The 18,818-nt window shown below is 43.9% G+C and overlaps 1 protein-coding gene across 1 annotated transcript; it reads right to left on the bottom strand.

Annotated features, from left to right (window-relative positions):
• Positions 1-376: 376 nt before the first annotated feature.
• LOC133960772 (integumentary mucin C.1-like) lies at positions 377-18,818 on the bottom strand. Its single transcript, XM_062395610.1, has 6 exons — positions 18,767-18,818; positions 18,358-18,459; positions 18,097-18,264; positions 17,856-17,972; positions 16,741-16,987; positions 377-389 (listed from the first exon to the last, which is right to left on the bottom strand). The coding sequence occupies exons 1-6, from the start codon at positions 18,816-18,818 to the stop codon at positions 377-379; spliced, it is 699 nt and encodes a 232-aa protein (XP_062251594.1).

Here is an 18,818-nt window from a genome sequence, read left to right as displayed (position 1 = left end):
TAAAATGGCATGCGACTGCAGTGCCATGTGCACACAGAGAAATAATAGAAACTGAAAAGGAAATTTAAGAGGTCAAGAACATTTAAATGAAGGTTTCTGGACCTTACAATAATCGTGTTTTGAGAAATCCTTGAACAACTCTTTCTTCCAAAAGCGTTCTTTAAATAAAAACAGTTATTAATGACACCCTTAGTCTAACAAAGAACCCTTGCAAATGATTTGGTTAAAAAGGTTCTTCAGAAGCAAATGGTTCTCGATACAACCAAAGCCCCTCATGAAGAATCATTTAAAAAAAAAAAATTTGGAAGCCAGTGAAGCAAATTCAGGAGAAATGTGAATGTTCCTGTCTGGACACGTGCTGCAGAGCGATGAAGGCTTAGTGGTGGGGCCTGATCACAGGGAATTACAATAGTCAAGCATGGTAACAAAGACATGGACTAATCCTTCTGCATCTCTGCTCCACAAAAGGATAAAACAACAATATACAGTTTCTCAGTGTCGTTTCTACATTAGGGGCACGTGGGGCGCTGCCCTGCCAGATTCAGATGGCGTTGAAGTGCAGAAAGCTCAATACATCATTACTTTGTGGCAAAATATTTTTTATTTTATTTTATATGCAAAGTAGCGTGAACGTGTGTGTGAATAAACTTGACTCACAAGCATTATAGTCTTGTTTTGGAGTCATTTGATTCGTGTGTGTTTCTGTCTGTGTGCTTGCTCTGTGAAAAGCTCTCTCTTGCCGTCCCTCTCTGCTCTGTCCCTCTCTGCTCTGTCCCTCTCTGCTCTGTCCATCTCTGCTCTGTCCCTCTCTCCTCTGTCCCTCTCTGCTCTGTCCCTCTCTGCTCTGTCCCTCTCTGCTCTGTCCCTCTCTGCTCTGTCCATCTCTGCTCTGTCCCTCTCTCATCTGTCCCTCTCTGCTCTGTCCCTCTGCTCTGTCCCTCTCTGCTCTGTACGTCTCTGCTCTGTCCCTCTCTGCTCTGTCTGTCTCTGCTCTGTCCCTCTCTGCCCTGTCCATCTCTGCTCTGTCCCTCTCTCATCTGTCCCTCTCTGCTCTGTCCCTCTCTGCCCTGTCCCTCTCTGCTCTGTACGTCTCTGCTCTGTCCCTCTCTGTCCCTCTCTCCTCTGTCCCTCTCTCATCTGTCTCTCTCTGCTCTGTCTGTCTCTGCTCTGTCCCTCTCTCCTCTGTCCCTCTATCATCTGTCCCTCTCTGCTCTGTCTCTCTCTGCCCTGTCCCTCTCTGCTCTGTCCGTCTCTGCTCTGTCCCTCTCTCATCTGTCCCTCTCTGCCATGTCCCTCTTTGCTCTGTCTCTCTCTGGTCTGTCCCTCTCTGGTCTGTTAACATTGGGTGGGGGGGTGGGGTGGGGGGGGGGGGGTTGGGGGGGGGGCACTTTCAGATGTGCCCCATGAAATCTGCCTAACAACTGGACTCAAATGATGCGAAACGCGACTCCAGCTCCGAGCCTGTTGCCTGCTCGGCTTCACCTGAGCTAACAAGCTAAAAGGCTAACAGGTTAACACGACCCGAGTGTCTGAGGAGAGGTCTCACTCACATATCGGATGAATAATACCGTTTGATGTTCAGTTTGTTCTCCTGACAGAGAAGCTAAAGACGTCTGCGATCCCGTATCTGTGGTAAGTCAAGTTTAGTATTGTATTTATGTGTTAGTAGTGATGAGCAGTGTTTGGCAAGAGTCCCTAGAGAACTAACCATGTGGTGGGATCCACACACAATGGGTCGTAAAAGTGTGGCCTTTGAGCCAAGATGAAGCCAGCTAAAGTCTCCCTCTAAGATCCAGCATGGAGATTCTATCTTCTGGTGGTAACTTAATCCCTGGGGTCTCCCCAGAAACCCCTGCTCTGCTCCTGGCCGCTCCCACTCTCCTTTGACCTCTGACACTCAATTGGCTAAAAGCCAGCATCATCCCATGACCAGCACCTCAAGGAGGCTGGGCCTCCACAGGTTAATAAATGCTGCTGCTCATCAATAATCGCTGCTTTTTTTTCTCCCTGCTGAGGACTTCGACCAGGGCCCTCCGGGGCCTCCCAGATGTTCCAGCTCTAAAGGATCAACTTTAACTTTTATCAGCCCATTCCCAATTCCCTGAAGATAGAGCTGACCTTTCCAGTTAGTTGATCCGGAGGTATTTTTAAGGAGCAATTACAGACGTTAAATCAGTCGACGTCTTACTTTGATAGAGACTATTTTTGTTTTTAACTTGAAAAGGCCGCGCACAGGAACTTGCTCGCAGGCCGAGCTCAGAGACTTTCTTTCCAAATCCACAGCTGCCTCACCACGAGATAAGAAATCTCTTTGTCTGAAAGATCCCCTTTGTTAAGGTCAGTGACCGGCAGCCATTTTGCTTTTCGCAACGTGGCTTCACTTAGGCAACCTCCATCTTGAAAGTACGTGAATGTAACATCACCTTGAATTCGGCCAGAGGTTGTCACCACGTAACCTCGTCATTACGCCATAGCCACTCCCCCTTTTCTTTCTTACACACACGCACACACACACACACACACACACAGAGACATAGACAGGCAGACACACACACGACCACACACACACACATAGATACCCCGTATCACATGCCTGGTCTTAATTGTGATAAATGCTGCTGCTGTTGTTGCCATCTTTGAAATATTGGAGTTTGTTAAATGAAGAATCATTGAAATAACATTAACTTTATTTCCCCTTTTTAATAAATACTTTTGTAATTAAAGTTTTCGTATTTCTGTGATTATTTGTGCATATGTATGTGAATACAGCTGGATTACTATAGCCTGTGCTCGAAGTTAAAACCCATCATTGTTTATTATATAAACATTAATATTAAATATTGAGATTATTATTTTAACTTTTATCACTTGAGCTAACTATAGTTTGACTAGTTTGTCCCTGTAACCAGGGTGGTGCCCCGCGACAATAAGCAATGATTACAGATTTTATTATTCTTAATTGATAATTTTATTGTTTTCATTAATTATTTTAACTATTATTAATTGATAACCGTATCATTTCTAATTAATTGTTTTACTATTCTTAATTAATAGCTTTATAATTTTTGATTATTTTTAATAAATAATTTTTATTTTAATAATCATATTTCATGATTATTAGTAATTAGCCAACGTCAAATCTACTCCTACTGCACAACAGCAGGTACCTGTTCATGGCTTGTTTAGCTCCGCTAGCCTGCAGGCGATGCTAACGGGACTGTACGGAGTTATGACCCGACATGAACCGACATGAAAAAACAACGGGAAAAGCGTTAGAGTTGATGGAGTTGAGGATGAGTGTGTTTGGAGAATTTAGCTCCACCACGTAAGATATCTAATGGTATGTAAAGTTGTTTCACTCATCAACCCATTTGACTTGACTACGTTACACAGATTATTATTCTGCACTAACAGATTTACTGTGATCAACTGAGACGTGAGTATTTAAAGTCACATCTGCATTTTAAGCAGCTGTTTAATGTAGCATTACATCTCCTAAAGCTCTTTATTCAGAGTATTGATGTTGATGTGAAGCTATGTGTCTGTCTAATCTTTTTACTTTGTTGCAATCATTTTACTTTAATGCTGTTTTATAGGGAACATCTTTGTGTCGCGCTGATTGCTAAAGCATGTGAAATGTATATGAAACAGGATTTCTGCTCCCTGCTGGCACTCAAAATGCAGCCCATAGTATATCTTACTGATCTTTATCAATCAATCAATAAAATTGTATTTGTATAGCCCATATTCACAAATTACAATTCATCTCATAGGGCTTTAACAGGGTGTGACATCCGTCCTTAACCCTCAGCAAGAGTAAGGAAAAACTACAAAAAAACCTTTTAACAGGGTAAAAATATGTAGAAACCTCAGAGAGAGCCACATGTGAGGGATCCCTCTCCCAGGACGGACAGAAGTGCAATAGATGCCACGTGCAGGAGAACATCATCAATAAACAAAGTCTCTAGCAGCATTTGATGAGGGTAGACATCCCGAAGGACAACCCCAACATGACATGCCAAGCAGTCCCGCTGCAAGCACAGTCCATGCTCAGCAACCATCTAGACCACGATCCACCATCCAGACCAGACGCCACTCCAGTCCTCAGTCACCGTCCACCGCCACCCACCAGGACCCATCACAAGCCACCACCGCGGCCCTGGTCCACCGCCCGTGCCCAATGCCAACGCGACACAGGGTCCGCCACCACGATCAGCCCACATGATTCAGAATCCGCCACACTGGATCCAACACCGCAACCCCCGCTGCGCGATCCACAAACCGTAATCCATGGTGCGGCCACAGAGGCCCTGGATCTGCGGGTGATAAAGCAAAGGGATTCCGGGGAAGGGGGATAGGGATGGAGAAGAGGAAGCAGAAGCTGGAAAGAGAAGCTCCGTGTGTCATGTGTCATAAAATAGAACAAGTAACGTTCTGGCGCACTAATTAGCTCTAACTATAAGCTTTATCAAAAAGGAAGGTTTTGAGCTTACTTTTAAACGAACAGATGGTGACTGCCTCCCGACTGCTTATAATAATCAGCTACCTCTGTTTTTGTGAAGGGCTCTGTGGAACGAGGAAGTGCAGAGCAGGAGGTGAGTGGCTGAGTTCAGATATGACAAATGGATTCGTGTGCAAAGCTTCTGATAGGAAAAATTAAAATATTAATTAGAGGGTGCACCTTAGCACTGCACGTCCCCATAACTCTGATACTGAATATATTTTGTTCTATATTGTTGTTTTTATATTGTTGTTTTATGTTGAGTGCACCAACGAACGACACCAAAGCAATTTCCTGTATGTGCAAACCTACTTGGCAAATAAAATAATTCTTATTCTGATTCCGATTCTGATTCTGATTCTGAATCAGGTAAGGAACCTTAGACTCATGAGGTCCTGGTGACAGAGGTCCACTCATCCTTGGTTACAAGCCTTGATTTAGGAACTACTAGAAAGTGTTGGGTGCAAGAACTTAGATAACAGTTCAGAGCAAAGGGAGTTAGTAGCTCTGTAATATAAGGGGGGACTCAGAACATGCTGAGCTTAAAGTTTACTACACAGGTTATGAAATGGTCTCATCTTAAAATTGTAACTTCTTTATGACCTACAACAGCAAAGTATTGTCGTTGTCTGTGATCAGGTCACATTTCCTGCAAGGATTTACGGTAATCAGGTCCGAAAAATATATATTTATATTTCCACCGCCGTGGGGTTAAGTTTCAACACTTCTTTGATCCTGCGTACCTCAGAGAGAACCGGCATTACCATCCCACCAGCAAAACAAAGCAGGCTTTTTATTTCATACCTCGAGACATCCTGTACCAAAACCATTTATCATCATTGAATAATTATTAGAAAACTTTTGCTATACTGCCAGTCTTTGTCTGAGCCCTGTTGGGGCGTAACTCCAGCTCCACCCACACAAGAAGAAGCATGTGAGACATCCTGCTTCTGTCATATTAAAAAAAACAAATTAACGTTCTCGAATACATGTATTCGAATTATGTATTTATTTCCATATCTAGAATGGAAAAGGTTTCTCTACTAAAGCAGATGGGAGAAATTAAAAAGGGTTATTTGATGAAGCTGGCCCCGATATGATTTAATCAGGAGGAAGATTGACAGCAGTAATGAAGTTGTTTTTTTAAGTAGTTTAATGAATGATTACAACATACAATGCAGTAAATATTTTTCTTCTTTTGTGTAATAACACACATTTATCATCATTCCCTTCTTTTGTGGCCTTAATCTAACGTGAAAGAAATTTGTGTCATATACACAAGAGTAACGACAACAAGTTTTTTCTTACATTTTAAGGAAAAAGTCTGAAGAAAAGTAATAAATTAATAAATTAATTAAGAGAATTAAAAGAAACAATGGTATTTATTTGATTATCATCTCGCTCCTGTACTGATTCACATTGGCATAAATATATGAAATTAAAATAATATTAAATATTGAAAAAATTAAGAAAAACTTTCACTTGACGCATGAAATAAAGCTTTACATTTTTTAAATGGTTAAGGTATTGAACACATTTCCTGAAGTTTGACTTTCATTTATGCCACAATTTAATAATATAACTTTTTTAAATAAGGTATCATAGTTGTACAAGTTGCCAAAAAAAGTTAAATAAGACCACATGTTTAACAGTATTCAGTCCACTTCAAAAAATAAACAGAGATTTGTGATGAAATCCCAAGTGAGTATGTTTCCGTGAGGCAATTTATGTTCACTTAAATTAAAGCTAATAAATTGAACAAAAGTTGAAGTTTTGTGTGCATCTGTCTATATCATTGGTGCTGTCTTAGCTCACTTTAACTTCACCCAGACCCTATCCCCTTTGGACTAAATAGGAATTTTATAATCTGTGTAACCATCAATCAAAGATGGCAGCAAGTACACCAAAGACTTCTAAGGGTTCTCTCAGAGTCCTTCTAGTGGATTCAAAGGTTCATCCACTTTTGTTTTGAAATCTAAAATAGTATGAAAATGAGGAGTCCAATCAGCAGATGCAGCATTCCCATTCTGACACAACACGCATCACTGGCAGTAGTAGTTGTGGCAGTTGTTCCTGTAGTTGGGGCAGTGGTTGTTGTTTTTGGGGTAGTGGTTGTTGTAGTTGGGGAAGTGGTTGTTGTTGTTGGGGTAGTGGTTGTTTTAGTTGGGGTAGTGGTTGTTGTAGTTGGCTTTGTGGTTGTTGTAGTTGGAGTAGTGGTAGTTGGTGTAGTGGTTGTTGTTGTTTGGTCAGTGGTTGTTGTTGTTGGGGAAGTTGTTGTTGTAGTTGGAGTAGTGGTTATTGTTGCAGGGGTAGTGGTTGTTGCAGTTAGGGTAGTGGTTGTTGTAGTTGGAGTAGTGGTTGTTGTTTTTGGGGTAATAGTAGTTGCTGTTACGGCCATGGTTATAGGAGTAGTGGTTGTTGTTGTTGGGGTCGTGGTTGTTGTAGTTGGGGTAGTGGTTGTTGTAGTTGGGGTCGTTGTTGTTGTAGTTGGGGTAGTTGTTGTTGTAGTTGGAGTAGTGGTTGTTGTAGTTGGGGTCGTGGTTGTTGTAGTTGGGGTAGTGGTTGATATAGTTGGAGTAGTGGTTGTTGTAGTTGGGGTAGTGGTTGTCGTAGTCGGGGTTGTGGTTGTTGTTGTTGTGGTTGGGGTAAATGTTGTTGTAGTTGGGCTAGTGGTTGTTGTAGTTGGGGTAGTTGGTGTAGTGGTTGTTGTAGTCGGGGTTGTGGTTGTTGTTGTTGTGGTTGGGGTAAAGGTTGTTGTAGTTGGGAAAGTGGTTGTTGTAGTTGGGGTAGTTGTTGTTGCTGTTGTAATCGGGGTTGTGGTTGTTGTAGTAGGGGTAGTGGTTGTTGTTGTTGTTGGGGTAGTGGTTGTTGTTGTTGGGGTAGTGGTTGTTGTAGTCGGGAAAGTGGTAGTTGTAGTTGGGGTAGTGGTTGTTGTTGTTGGGGTAGTGGTTGTTGTAGTCGGGAAAGTGGTAGTTGTAGTTGGGGTAGTGGTTGTTGTAGTTTGGGTAGTTGTTGTTGTAGTTGGCGTAGTGGTTGTAGTTGGGGTCGTGGTTGTTGTAGTTTGGGTAGTTGTTGTTGTAGTTGGAGTAGTGGTTGTTGTAGGTGGGGTAGTGGTTGTCGTAGTCGGGGTTGTGGTTGTTGTTGTTGTGGTTGGGGTAAAGGTTGTTGTAGTTGGGCTAGTGGTTGTTGTAGTTGGGGTAGTTGGTGTAGTGGTTGTTGTAGTCGGGGTTGTGGTTGTTGTAGTAAGGGTAGTGGTTGTTGTTGTTGTGGCTGGGGTAAAGGTTGTTGTAGTTGGGAAAGTGGTTGTTGTAGTTGGGGTAGTTGTTGTTGCTGTTGTAGTCGGGGTTGTGGTTGTTGTAGTAGGGGTAGTGGTTGTTGTTGTTGTTGGGGTAGTGGTTGTTGTTGTTGGGGTAGTGGTTGTTGTAGTCGGGAAAGTGGTAGTTGTAGTTGGGATAGTGGTTGTTGTAGTTTGGGTAGTTGTTGTTGTAGTTGGCGTAGTGGTTGTTGTTGGGGGAGTGGTAGTTGTAGTTGGGGTAGTAGTAGTTGAAGTTGGGGTAGTTGTAGTTGGGCTAGTGGTTGTTGTAGTGGTTGTTGTAGTTGGGGTAGTGGTAGTTGTAGTTGGGATAGTGGTTGTTGTAGTTGGGGTTGTGGCCGTGGTTGTTTGGGTAGTGATTTTTGTTGTAGGGGTAGTAATTGTTGTAGTTGGGGTTGTTGTAGTTGGGAAAGTGGTAGTTGTAGTTGGGTTAGTGGCTGTTGTTGTTGGGGTAGTGGTTGTTGTAGTTGGGGAAGTGGTTGTTGGGGTTATTGTTGTTGTTGGGGCAGTGGTTGTTGTAGTTGGTGTAGTGGTTGTTGTAGTTGGCGCAGTGGTTGTTGTAGTTGGGGTAGTGGTTGTTGTAGTTGGGGTAGTGGTAGTTGTAGTTGGGGTAGTGGTTGTTGTAGTTGGGGTAGTGGTTGTTGTAGTTGGTGTAGTGGTTGTTGTAGTTGGGGTATTGGTTGTTGTAGTTGGGGTAGTGGTAGTTGTAGTTGGGGTAGTGGTTGTTGTAGTTGGGGTAGTGGTAGTTGTAGTTGGGGTAGTGGTTGTTGTAGTTTGGGTAGTGGTTGTTGTTGTTGGGGTAGTGGTTGTTGTAGTTGGGGTAGTGGTTGTTGTAGTTGGGGTAGTGGTAGTTGTAGTTGGAGAAGTGGTTGTTGTTGTTGTTGGGGTAGTGGTTGTTGTTGTTGGTGGTGTAGTGGTTGTTGTAGTTGGGGTAGTGGTTGTTGTAGTTGGAGTAGTGGTAGTTGTAGTTGGGGTAGTGGTTGTTGTAGTTGGGGTAGTGGTAGTTGTATTTGGGATAGTGGTTGTTGTAGTTGGGGTAGTGGTTGTTGTAGTTGGAGAAGTGGTTGTTGTTGTTAAGGTAGTGGTTGTTGTTGTTGGGGTAGTGGTTGTTGTAGTTGGGGTATTGGTTGTTGTAGTTGGAGTAGTGGTTGTTGTTTTTGGGGTAATAGTAGTTGCTGTTACGGCCATGGTTGTAGGAGTAGTGGTTGTTGTTGTTGGGGTCGTGGTTGTTGTAGTTGAGGTAGTGGTTGTTGTAGTTGGGGTCGTTGTTGTTGTAGTTGGGGTAGTTGTTGTTGTAGTTGGAGTAGTGGTTGTTGTAGTTGGGGTCGTGGTTGTTGTTGTTGTTGGGGTAGTGGTTGTTGTTGTTGGGGTAGTGGTTGTTGTAGTCGGGAAAGTGGTAGTTGTAGTTGGGGAAGTGGTTGTTGTAGTTTGGGTAATTGTTGTTGTAGTTGGCGTAGTGGTTGTTGTTGGGGGAGTGGTAGTTGTAGTTGGGGTAGTAGTAGTTGAAGTTGGGGTAGTTGTAGTTGGGCTAGTGGTTGTTGTAGTGGTTGTTGTAGTTGGGATAGTGGTAGTTATAGTTGGGGTAGTGGTTATTGTAGTTGGGGTTGTGGTCGTGGTTGTTTGGGTAGTGATTTTTGTTGTAGGGGTAGTAGTTGTTGTAGTTGGGGTTGTTGTAGTTGGGAAAGTGGTAGTTGTAGTTGGATTAGTGGCTGTTGTTGTTGGGGTAGTGGTTGTTGTAGTTGGGGTAGTGGTTGTTGGGGCAGTGGTTGTTGTAGTTGGGCTAGTGGTAGTTGTAGTTGGGGTAGTGGTAGTTGTAGTTGGGGTAGTGGTTGTTGTAGTTGGGGTAGTGGTTGTTGTAGTTGGGGTAGTGGTTGTTGTAGTTGGCGCAGTGGTTGTTGTAGTTGGGGTAGTGGTTGTTGTAGTTGGGGTAGTGGTAGTTGTAGTTGGGGTAGTGGTTGTTGTAGTTGGGGTAGTGGTTGTTGTAGTTGGGGTAGTGGTTGTTGTAGTTGGGGTAGTGGTTGTTGTAGTTGGAGAAGTGGTAGTTGTAGTTGGGGAAGTGGTTGTTGTAGTTGGGGTAGTGGTTGTTGTAGTTGGAGGACTGGTTGTTGTTGTTGGGGTAGTGGTTGTTGTTGTTGTTGTTGGGGTATTGGTTGTTGTAGTTGGGGTAGTGGTTGTTGTAGTTGGTGTAGTGGTTGTTGTAGTTGGGGTATTGGTTGTTGTACTTGGGGTAGTGGTAGTTGTAGTTGGGGTAGTGGTTGTTGTAGTTGGGGAAGTGGTAGTTGTAGTTGGGGTAGTGGTTGTTGTAGTTGGGGTAGTGGTTGTTGTTGTTGGGGTAGTGGTTGTTGTAGTTGGGGTAGTGGTTGTTGTAGTTGGGGTAGTGGTAGTTGTAGTTGGAGAAGTGGTTGTTGTTGTTGTTGGGGTAGTGGTTGTTGTTGTTGGTGGTGTAGTGGTTGTTGTAGTTGGGGTAGTGGTTGTTGTAGTTGGAGTAGTGGTAGTTGTAGTTGGGGTAGTGGTTGTTGTAGTTGGGGTAGTGGTAGTTGTAGTTGGGATAGTGGTTGTTGTAGTTGGGGCAGTGGTTGTTGTAGTTGGAGAAGTGGTTGTTGTTGTTAAGGTAGTGGTTGTTGTTGTTGGGGTAGTGGTTGTTGTAGTTGGGGTATTGGTTGTTGTAGTTGGGGTAGTGGTTGTTGCTGTTATGGCCATGGTTGTAGGAGTAGTTGTTGTTGTTGTTGGGGTTGTGGTTGTTGTAGTTGGGGTAGTGGTTGTTGTAGTTGGGGTCGTGGTTGTTGTAGTTGGGGTAGTGGTTGTTGTAGTTGGGGTCGTGGTTGTTGTACTTTGTGTAGTTGTTGTTGTAGTTGGAGTAGTGATTGTTGTTGTTGGAGTAGTGGTAGTTGTTGATACTGCCATGGTTGTAGGGGAAGTGGTTGTTGTAGTTGGGGTAGTGGTTGTTGTAGTTGGGGTAGTGGTTGTTGCTGTTATGGCCATGGTTATAGGAGTAGTTGTTGTTGTTGTTGGGGTCGTGGTTGTTGTAGTTGGGGGAGTGGTTGTTGTAGTTGGGGTCGTGGTTGTTGTAGTTGGGGTAGTGGTTGTTGTAGTTGGGGTCGTGGTTGTTGTACTTTGTGTAGTTGTTGTTGTAGTTGGAGTAGTGATTGTTGTTGTTGGGGTAGTGGTAGTTGTTGATACTGCCATGGTTGTAGGGGAAGTGGTTGTTGTAGTTGGGGTAGTGGTTGTTGTCGTTGGTAAAGTGGTTGTTGTAGTTGGGGTAGTGGTAGTTGTAGTTGGGGTAGTGGTAGTTGTAGTTGGGGTAGTGGTAGTTGTAGTTGTAGTTGGGGCAGTGGTTGTTGTAGTTGGGGTAGTGGTTGTTGTAGTTGGGGTAGTGGTAGTTGGGGTAGTGGTTGTTGTAGTTGGGGTAGTGGTTGTTGTAGTTGGGGTAGTGGTTGTTGTAGTTGGGGTAGTGGTTGTTGTTGGAGTAGTAGTTGTTGTAGTTGGGGTAGTGGTTGTTGTCGTTGGGGTAGTGGTAATTGTAGTTGGGGTAGTGGTTGTTGTAGTTGGGGTAGTGGTAGTTGTAGTTGGGGTAGTGGTTGTTGTAGTTGGTGTAGTGGTAGTTGTAGTTGGGGTAGTGGTTGATGTAGTTGGGGTAGTGGTTTTTGTAGTTGGGGTAGTGGTAGTTGTAGTTGGGGTAGTGGTTGTTGTAGTTGGTGTAGTGGTAGTTGTAGTTGGGGTAGTGGTTGTTGTAGTTGGGGTAGTGGTTGTTGTAGTTGGGGTAGTGGTAGTTGTAGTTGGGGTAGTGGTTGTTGTAGTTGGTGTAGTGGTTGTTGTAGTTGGGGTAGTGGTTGTTGTAGTTGGTATTGTGGTGGTTGTAGTTGGGGTAGTGGTAGTTGTAGTTGGGGTAGTGGTAGTTGTTGTTGGGGTAGTGGTTGCTGTTGTTGGGATAGTGGTTGTTGTAGTTGGGGTCGTGGTTGTTGTAGTTGGGGTAGTGGTTGTTGTAGTTGGGGTAGTGGTAGTTGTAGTTGGGGTCGTGGTTGTTGTTGTTGTTGGGGTAGTGGTAGTTGTAGATGTAGTTGGAGTAGTGGTAGTTGGGGTAGTGGTTGTTGTAGTTGGGGTAGTGGTTGTTGTAGTTGGGGTAGTGGTTGTTGTAGTTGGGGTAGTGGTTGTTGTTGTTGGAGTAGTGGTTGTTGTAGTTGGGGTAGTGGTTGTTGTCGTTGGGGTAGTGGTAGTTGTAGTTGGGGTAGTGGTTGTTGTAGTTGGGGTAGTGGTAGTTGTAGTTGGGGTAGTGGTTGTTGTAGTTGGTGCAGTGGTAGTTGTAGTTGGGGTAGTGGTTGATGTAGTTGGGGTAGTGGTTGTTGTAGTTGGGGTAGTGGTAGTTGTAGTTGGGGTAGTGGTAGTTGTAGTTGTAGTTGGGGCAGTGGTTGTTGTAGTTGGGGTAGTGGTTGTTGTAGTTGGGGTAGTGGTAGTTGGGGTAGTGGTTGTTGTAGTTGGGGTAGTGGTTGTTGTAGTTGGGGTAGTGGTTGTTGTAGTTGGGGTAGTGGTTGTTGTTGTTGGAGTAGTGGTTGTTGTAGTTGGGGTAGTGGTTGTTGTCGTTGGGGTAGTGGTAGTTGGGGTAGTGGTTGTTGTAGTTGGGGTAGTGGTAGTTGGGGTAGTGGTTGTTGTAGTTGGGGTAGTGGTTGTTGTAGTTGGGGTAGTGGTTGTTGTAGTTGGGGTAGTGGTTGTTGTTGGAGTAGTAGTTGTTGTAGTTGGGGTAGTGGTTGTTGTCGTTGGGGTAGTGGTAATTGTAGTTGGGGTAGTGGTTGTTGTAGTTGGGGTAGTGGTAGTTGTAGTTGGGGTAGTGGTTGTTGTAGTTGGTGTAGTGGTAGTTGTAGTTGGGGTAGTGGTTGATGTAGTTGGGGTAGTGGTTTTTGTAGTTGGGGTAGTGGTAGTTGTAGTTGGGGTAGTGGTTGTTGTAGTTGGTGTAGTGGTAGTTGTAGTTGGGGTAGTGGTTGTTGTAGTTGGGGTAGTGGTTGTTGTAGTTGGGGTAGTGGTAGTTGTAGTTGGGGTAGTGGTTGTTGTAGTTGGTGTAGTGGTTGTTGTAGTTGGGGTAGTGGTTGTTGTAGTTGGTATTGTGGTGGTTGTAGTTGGGGTAGTGGTAGTTGTAGTTGGGGTAGTGGTAGTTGTTGTTGGGGTAGTGGTTGCTGTTGTTGGGATAGTGGTTGTTGTAGTTGGGGTCGTGGTTGTTGTAGTTGGGGTAGTGGTTGTTGTAGTTGGGGTAGTGGTAGTTGTAGTTGGGGTCGTGGTTGTTGTTGTTGTTGGGGTAGTGGTAGTTGTAGATGTAGTTGGAGTAGTGGTAGTTGGGGTAGTGGTTGTTGTAGTTGGGGTAGTGGTTGTTGTAGTTGGGGTAGTGGTTGTTGTAGTTGGGGTAGTGGTTGTTGTTGTTGGGGTAGTGGTTGTTGTCGTTGGGGTAGTGGTAGTTGGGGTAGTGGTTGTTGTAGTTGGGGTAGTGGTAGTTGGGGCAGTGGTTGTTGTAGTTGGGGTAGTGGTTGTTGTAGTTGGGGTAGTGGTAGTTGGGGTAGTGGTTGTTGTAGTTGGGGTAGTGGTTGTTGTAGTTGGGGTAGTGGTTGTTGTAGTTGGGGTAGTGGTTGTTGTTGTTGGAGTAGTGGTTGTTGTAGTTGGGGTAGTGGTTGTTGTCGTTGGGGTAGTGGTAATTGTAGTTGGGGTAGTGGTTGTTGTAGTTGGGGTAGTGGTAGTTGTAGTTGGGGTAGTGGTTGTTGTAGTTGGTGTAGTGGTAGTTGTAGTTGGGGTAGTGGTTGATGTAGTTGGGGTAGTGGTTGTTGTAGTTGGGGTAGTGGTTGTTGTAGTTGGGGTAGTGGTTGTTGTAGTTGGTGTAGTGGTAGTTGTAGTTGGGGTAGTGGTTGTTGTAGTTGGGGTAGTGGTTGTTGTAGTTGGGGTAGTGGTAGTTGTAGTTGGGGTAGTGGTTGTTGTAGTTGGTGTAGTGGTTGTTGTAGTTGGGGTAGTGGTTGTTGTAGTTGGTATTGTGGTGGTTGTAGTTGGGGTAGTGGTAGTTGTTGTTGGGGTAGTGGTAGTTGTTGTTGGGGTAGTGGTTGCTGTTGTTGGGATAGTGGTTGTTGTAGTTGGGGTCGTGGTTGTTGTAGTTGGGGTAGTGGTTGTTGTAGTTGGGGTAGTGGTAGTTGTAGTTGGGGTAGTGGTAGTTGTAGTTGGGGTAGTGGTAGTTGTAGTTGTAGTTGGGGTAGTGGTTGTTGTAGTTGGGGTAGTGGTAGTTGGGGTAGTGGTTGTTGTAGTTGGGGTAGTGGTAGTTGTAGTTGGGGTAGTGGTTGTTGTAGTTGGTGTAGTGGTAGTTGTAGTTGGGGTAGTGGTTGTTGTAGTTGGGGTAGTGGTTGTTGTAGTTGGGGTAGTGGTAGTTGTAGTTGGGGTAGTGGTTGTTGTAGTTGGTGTAGTGGTTGTTGTAGTTGGGGTAGTGGTTGTTGTAGTTGGTATTGTGGTGGTTGTAGTTGGGGTAGTGGTAGTTGTAGTTGGGGTAGTGGTAGTTGTTGTTGGGGTAGTGGTTGCTGTTGTTGGGATAGTGGTTGTTGTAGTTGGGGTAGTGGTTGTTGTTGTTGGAGTAGTGGTTGTTGTAGTTAGGCTAGTTGTTGTTGTAGTTGGGGTAGTGGTAGTTGCTGTTACGGCCATGGTTATAGGAGTAGAGGTTGTTGTAGTTGGGGTAGTGGTTGTTGTAGTTGGGGTAGTGGTTGTTGGAGTAGTGGTTGTTGTAGTTGGGCTAGTTGTTGTTGTAGTTGGGGTAGTGGTAGTTGCTGTCACGGCCATGGTTATAGGAGTAGTGGTTGTTGTAGTTGGGGTAGTGGTTGGTGTAGTTGGGGTAGTGGTAGTTGGGGTAGTGGTTGTTGTAGTTGGGGTAGTGGTTGTTGTAGGCGGGGTAGTGGTTGTTGTAGTTGGGGTAGTGGTTGTTGTTGTTGTTGGAGTAGTGGTTGTTGTAGTTGGGCTAGTTGTTGTTGTAGTTGGGGTAGTGGTTGTTGTAGTTGGTGTAGTGGTTGTTGTAGTTGGGGTAGTCATTGTTGTAGGCGGGGTAGTCGTTGTTGTAGGTTGGGTAGTGGTTGTTGTAGTTGGGGTAGTGGTTGTTGTTGTTGGTGTAGTGGTTGTTGTAGTTGGGGTAGTGGTTGTTGTAGTTGGTATTGTGGTGGTTGTAGTTGGGGTAGTGGTAGTTGTAGTTGGGGTAGTGGTAGTTGTTGTTGGGGTAGTGGTTGCTGTTGTTGGGATAGTGGTTGTTGTAGTTGGGGTAGTGGTTGTTGTTGTTGAAGTAGTGGTTGTTGTAGTTAGGCTAGTTGTTGTTGTAGTTGGGGTAGTGGTAGTTGCTGTTACGGCCATGGTTATAGGAGTAGAGGTTGTTGTAGTTGGGGTAGTGGTTGTTGTAGTTGGGGTAGTGGTTGTTGGAGTAGTGGTTGTTGTAGTTGGGCTAGTTGTTGTTGTAGTTGGGGTAGTGGTAGTTGCTGTCACGGCCATGGTTATAGGAGTAGTGGTTGTTGTAGTTGGGGTAGTGGTTGGTGTAGTTGGGGTAGTGGTAGTTGGGGTAGTGGTTGTTGTAGTTGGGGTAGTGGTTGTTGTAGGCGGGGTAGTGGTTGTTGTAGTTGGGGTAGTGGTTGTTGTTGTTGTTGGAGTAGTGGTTGTTGTAGTTGGGCTAGTTGTTGTTGTAGTTGGGGTAGTGGTTGTTGTAGTTGGTGTAGTGGTTGTTGTAGTTGGGGTAGTCATTGTTGTAGGCGGGGTAGTCGTTGTTGTAGGTTTGGTAGTGGTTGTTGTAGTTGGGGTAGTGGTTGTTGTTGTTGGAGTAGTGGTTGTTGTAGTTGGGGTATTGGTTGTTGTAGTTGGGGTAGTGGTTGTTGCTGGTATGGCCATGGTTATAGGAGTAGTGGTTGTTGTAGTTGGGGTCGTGGTTGTTGTAGTTGGGGTAGTGGTTGTTGTAGTTGGGGTCGTGGTTGTTGTTGTTGGAGTAGTGGTTGTTGTAGTTGGAGAAGTGGTTGTTGTTGTTAAGGTAGTGGTTGTTGTTGTTGGGGTAGTGGTTGTTGTAGTTGGGGTAGTGGTTGTTGGAGAAGTGGTTGTTGTAGTTGGGCTAGTTGTTGTTGTAGTTGGGGTAGTGGTAGTTGCTGTCACGGCCATGGTTATAGGAGTAGTGGTTGTTGTAGTTGGGGTAGTAGTTGGTGTAGTTGGGGTAGTGGTAGTTGGGGTAGTGGTTGTTGTAGTTGGGGTAGTGGTTGTTGTAGTTGGGGTAGTGGTTGGAGTAGTGGTTGTTGTAGTTGGGCTAGTTGTTGTTGTAGTTGGTGTAGTGGTTGTTGTAGTTGGGGTAGTGGTTGTTGTAGTTGGGGTAGTGGTAGTTGTAGTTGGGGTAGTGGTTGTTGTAGTTGGGGTAGTGGTTGTTGTAGTTGGGGTAGTGGTTGTTGTAGTTGGGGTAGTGGTAGTTGTAGTTGGGGTAGTGGTTGTTGTAGTTGGAGTTGTGGTTGTTATATTTACGGCCATGGTTGTAGGGGTAGTGGTTGTTGTAGTTTGGGTAGTGGTAGTTGTAGTTGGGGTAGTGGTTGTTGTAGTTGGGTTAGTGGTTGTTGTAGTTGGAGAAGTGGTTGTTGTTGTTGGGGTAGTGGTTGTTGTAGTTGGGGTAGTGGTTGTTGTAGTTGGGGTAGTGGTTGTTGTAGTTGGGGTATTGGTAGTTGTAGTTGGGGTAGTGGTAGTTGTAGTTGGGGCAGTGGTTGTTGTAGTTGGGGTAGTGGTTGTTGTAGTTGGGGTAGTGGTAGTTGGGGTAGTGGTTGTTGTAGTTGGGGTAGTGGTTGTTGTAGTTGGGGTAGTGGTTGTTGTAGTTGGGGTAGTGGTTGTTGTAGTTGGGCTAGTTGTTGTTGTAGTTGGGGTAGTGGTAGTTGTAGTTGGAGTAGTGGTTGTTGTAGTTGGTGTAGTGGTTGTTGTAGTTGGGGTAGTGGTTGTTATAGTAGGAGTAGTGGTGGTTGTAGTTGGGGTAGTGGTTGTTGTCGTTGGGGTTGTTGTTGTTGTAGTGAGAGTGTTACACAAACTAGTCCCACAACAGGCTGGTCCACTGGTAATGTTACCAACACTTTGCATGAAAGGCAGTGACCCCAGGCTGGCAGCAGCTGCACACAGATTTGTAGATGCACAGCCAAAAGCTGGAGAAGTGCCGCCTGTATTTGTCACTAAAGATGAAACACAATCGTAGGTTTGTTAGTTGGATAATTTCAGAGAGAATTTTTCACTTTAAGAATAACTTGAATTCACGAGGAAATGTATTTTGATGACAGTAATTTAACATTAGTTTGTGCCATGTTACAGTAGTGCAGTATTTTAACATCGCACCTTATTACTGACATGTACACGTGTACTCCAGGACCTCGTGACATCACTGATGTCACTGTTTTATGTTCTCACGTGTGCAACAGAGAATACGTGTGATCCAATCCCACCACACCCTTCAACTATACTGGTTGTTTTCAGAGGTGATACAGGCCTGAAGCTTTCAACCAGCAGAGGGCAGTAGAACACTGTGTGTCAGCCTGATTTTGGAATTAAAGGAGCCAAGACTGTTCAAACTTGTCAAATGTTGGAATTATCTGCTTTTCTATGTCTCACTGGACAAAACAAAAGACTTTTATAATCAAGCTGAGGACCAGGAAATTGTGATGGAAAATAACAAACAGATTAACTGAGAAATAATTAATAGTTTTGTCAATTGGTCAATATTAAACAAATTTTAAATACTTTATCTCATCAGTGCACTTTAAATATAATCATTATGATAATCTTAAAATGATGAGAGAGTAAATATTGCATAAAAAGACATAATGCATCAAAAAGCAAGTTTTGAATCTCCTAATGTTAAGGATCATAAAAACAGAGAAACACAGATGATACAGATTTAATTAAAGTGCTTTAAATGTTTTGTACGTGAGTAAATATATCTTAACTCTTCACTCTTTAGTTTGAATATTTAGCAAATACTTAAATGTAGTAGAATAAATTTGAAGTAATCTTTGTTTAAATGAAGTATATAAGAAGAAGACTTACCACTGGCTTGAAAGCAGAGATCCTCTGTTCCCCTACATTGTACTGAAGAGCTGCAATCAGAGGTCATGGGGTTACAGAAGTGACACTGTAGACTGTTATCTGCTGGAACCACAGGGACTGAAACAGACAAAAAATGATGCTGTTTATTAGAGGAAGAGAGAAGATGGAAGTGTTATGGATTAAAAACAGAACATGTCAGGAGATGGATGCAGATTAATAAGAGTCATCTACATCTACTTACAAGGAGGAGTGTTGGAGTTGCAGTTGTCTGTGTTGCAGCATGTAGCACTTGCAAGTGCACTCGAAACACCCAAGTTCACTGAAAATGTAGAAGAGCCTGTGGCTGGACACAGGGAGGGGGGGGCACAGGCCTTGTAGATTTGCTGTCCAGGAGTCCCAGATGAAACGGCTGCAGAGTCAAAGTGCAGTTTGTTAATGGTGATGGAAAGCACACGTCACTTTGCAGTACATGTATTTCACTGGAGAGTAACTTGTAGTTTACCTTGAATAGAAGCTGTGATACACATCGTGCCTGTGGGACATGTAACTGCTGCTGTGGTTGAACAGGTAACATCTGTACAAGTTTCACACACAAGTGCTTCACCTGCAATGTGGAGAAAAATAATCAGTGATATGTTGATCTGATCTAAATTGTGGTTCATAAAGGCTCAAAAATCTTCTCACTGTTCAAAAGGAGTTTCAGACATATGGGTTGTAATTTAAATATGAATAGACACTTCATACATGAGTCTAAATTATTTAATCTGCTTCCTACCTGTTTAGACTGTTTCTTGTACTGCTGTACTGTAACTTATGAATTTCTCCTCTGATAAGCCTCCTTATATTTTCAAGGATATTAATAATACAATATGATAAATAATAATATATTATTAAAAATAGTAATTAGTTACCTGTGCTGGAGAGCGCCCAGATGAGAGTCAGAGAAAGAAGCAGCTTCATCAT

This window comes from Platichthys flesus, chromosome 9 (genome assembly GCF_949316205.1).
Source record: "Platichthys flesus chromosome 9, fPlaFle2.1, whole genome shotgun sequence".
NCBI classification, from domain to species: Eukaryota; Metazoa; Chordata; class Actinopteri; order Pleuronectiformes; family Pleuronectidae; genus Platichthys; species Platichthys flesus.
Note: the sequence above shows the minus strand (reverse complement) of the source record. Positions and strands in the feature narration are given on the sequence as shown.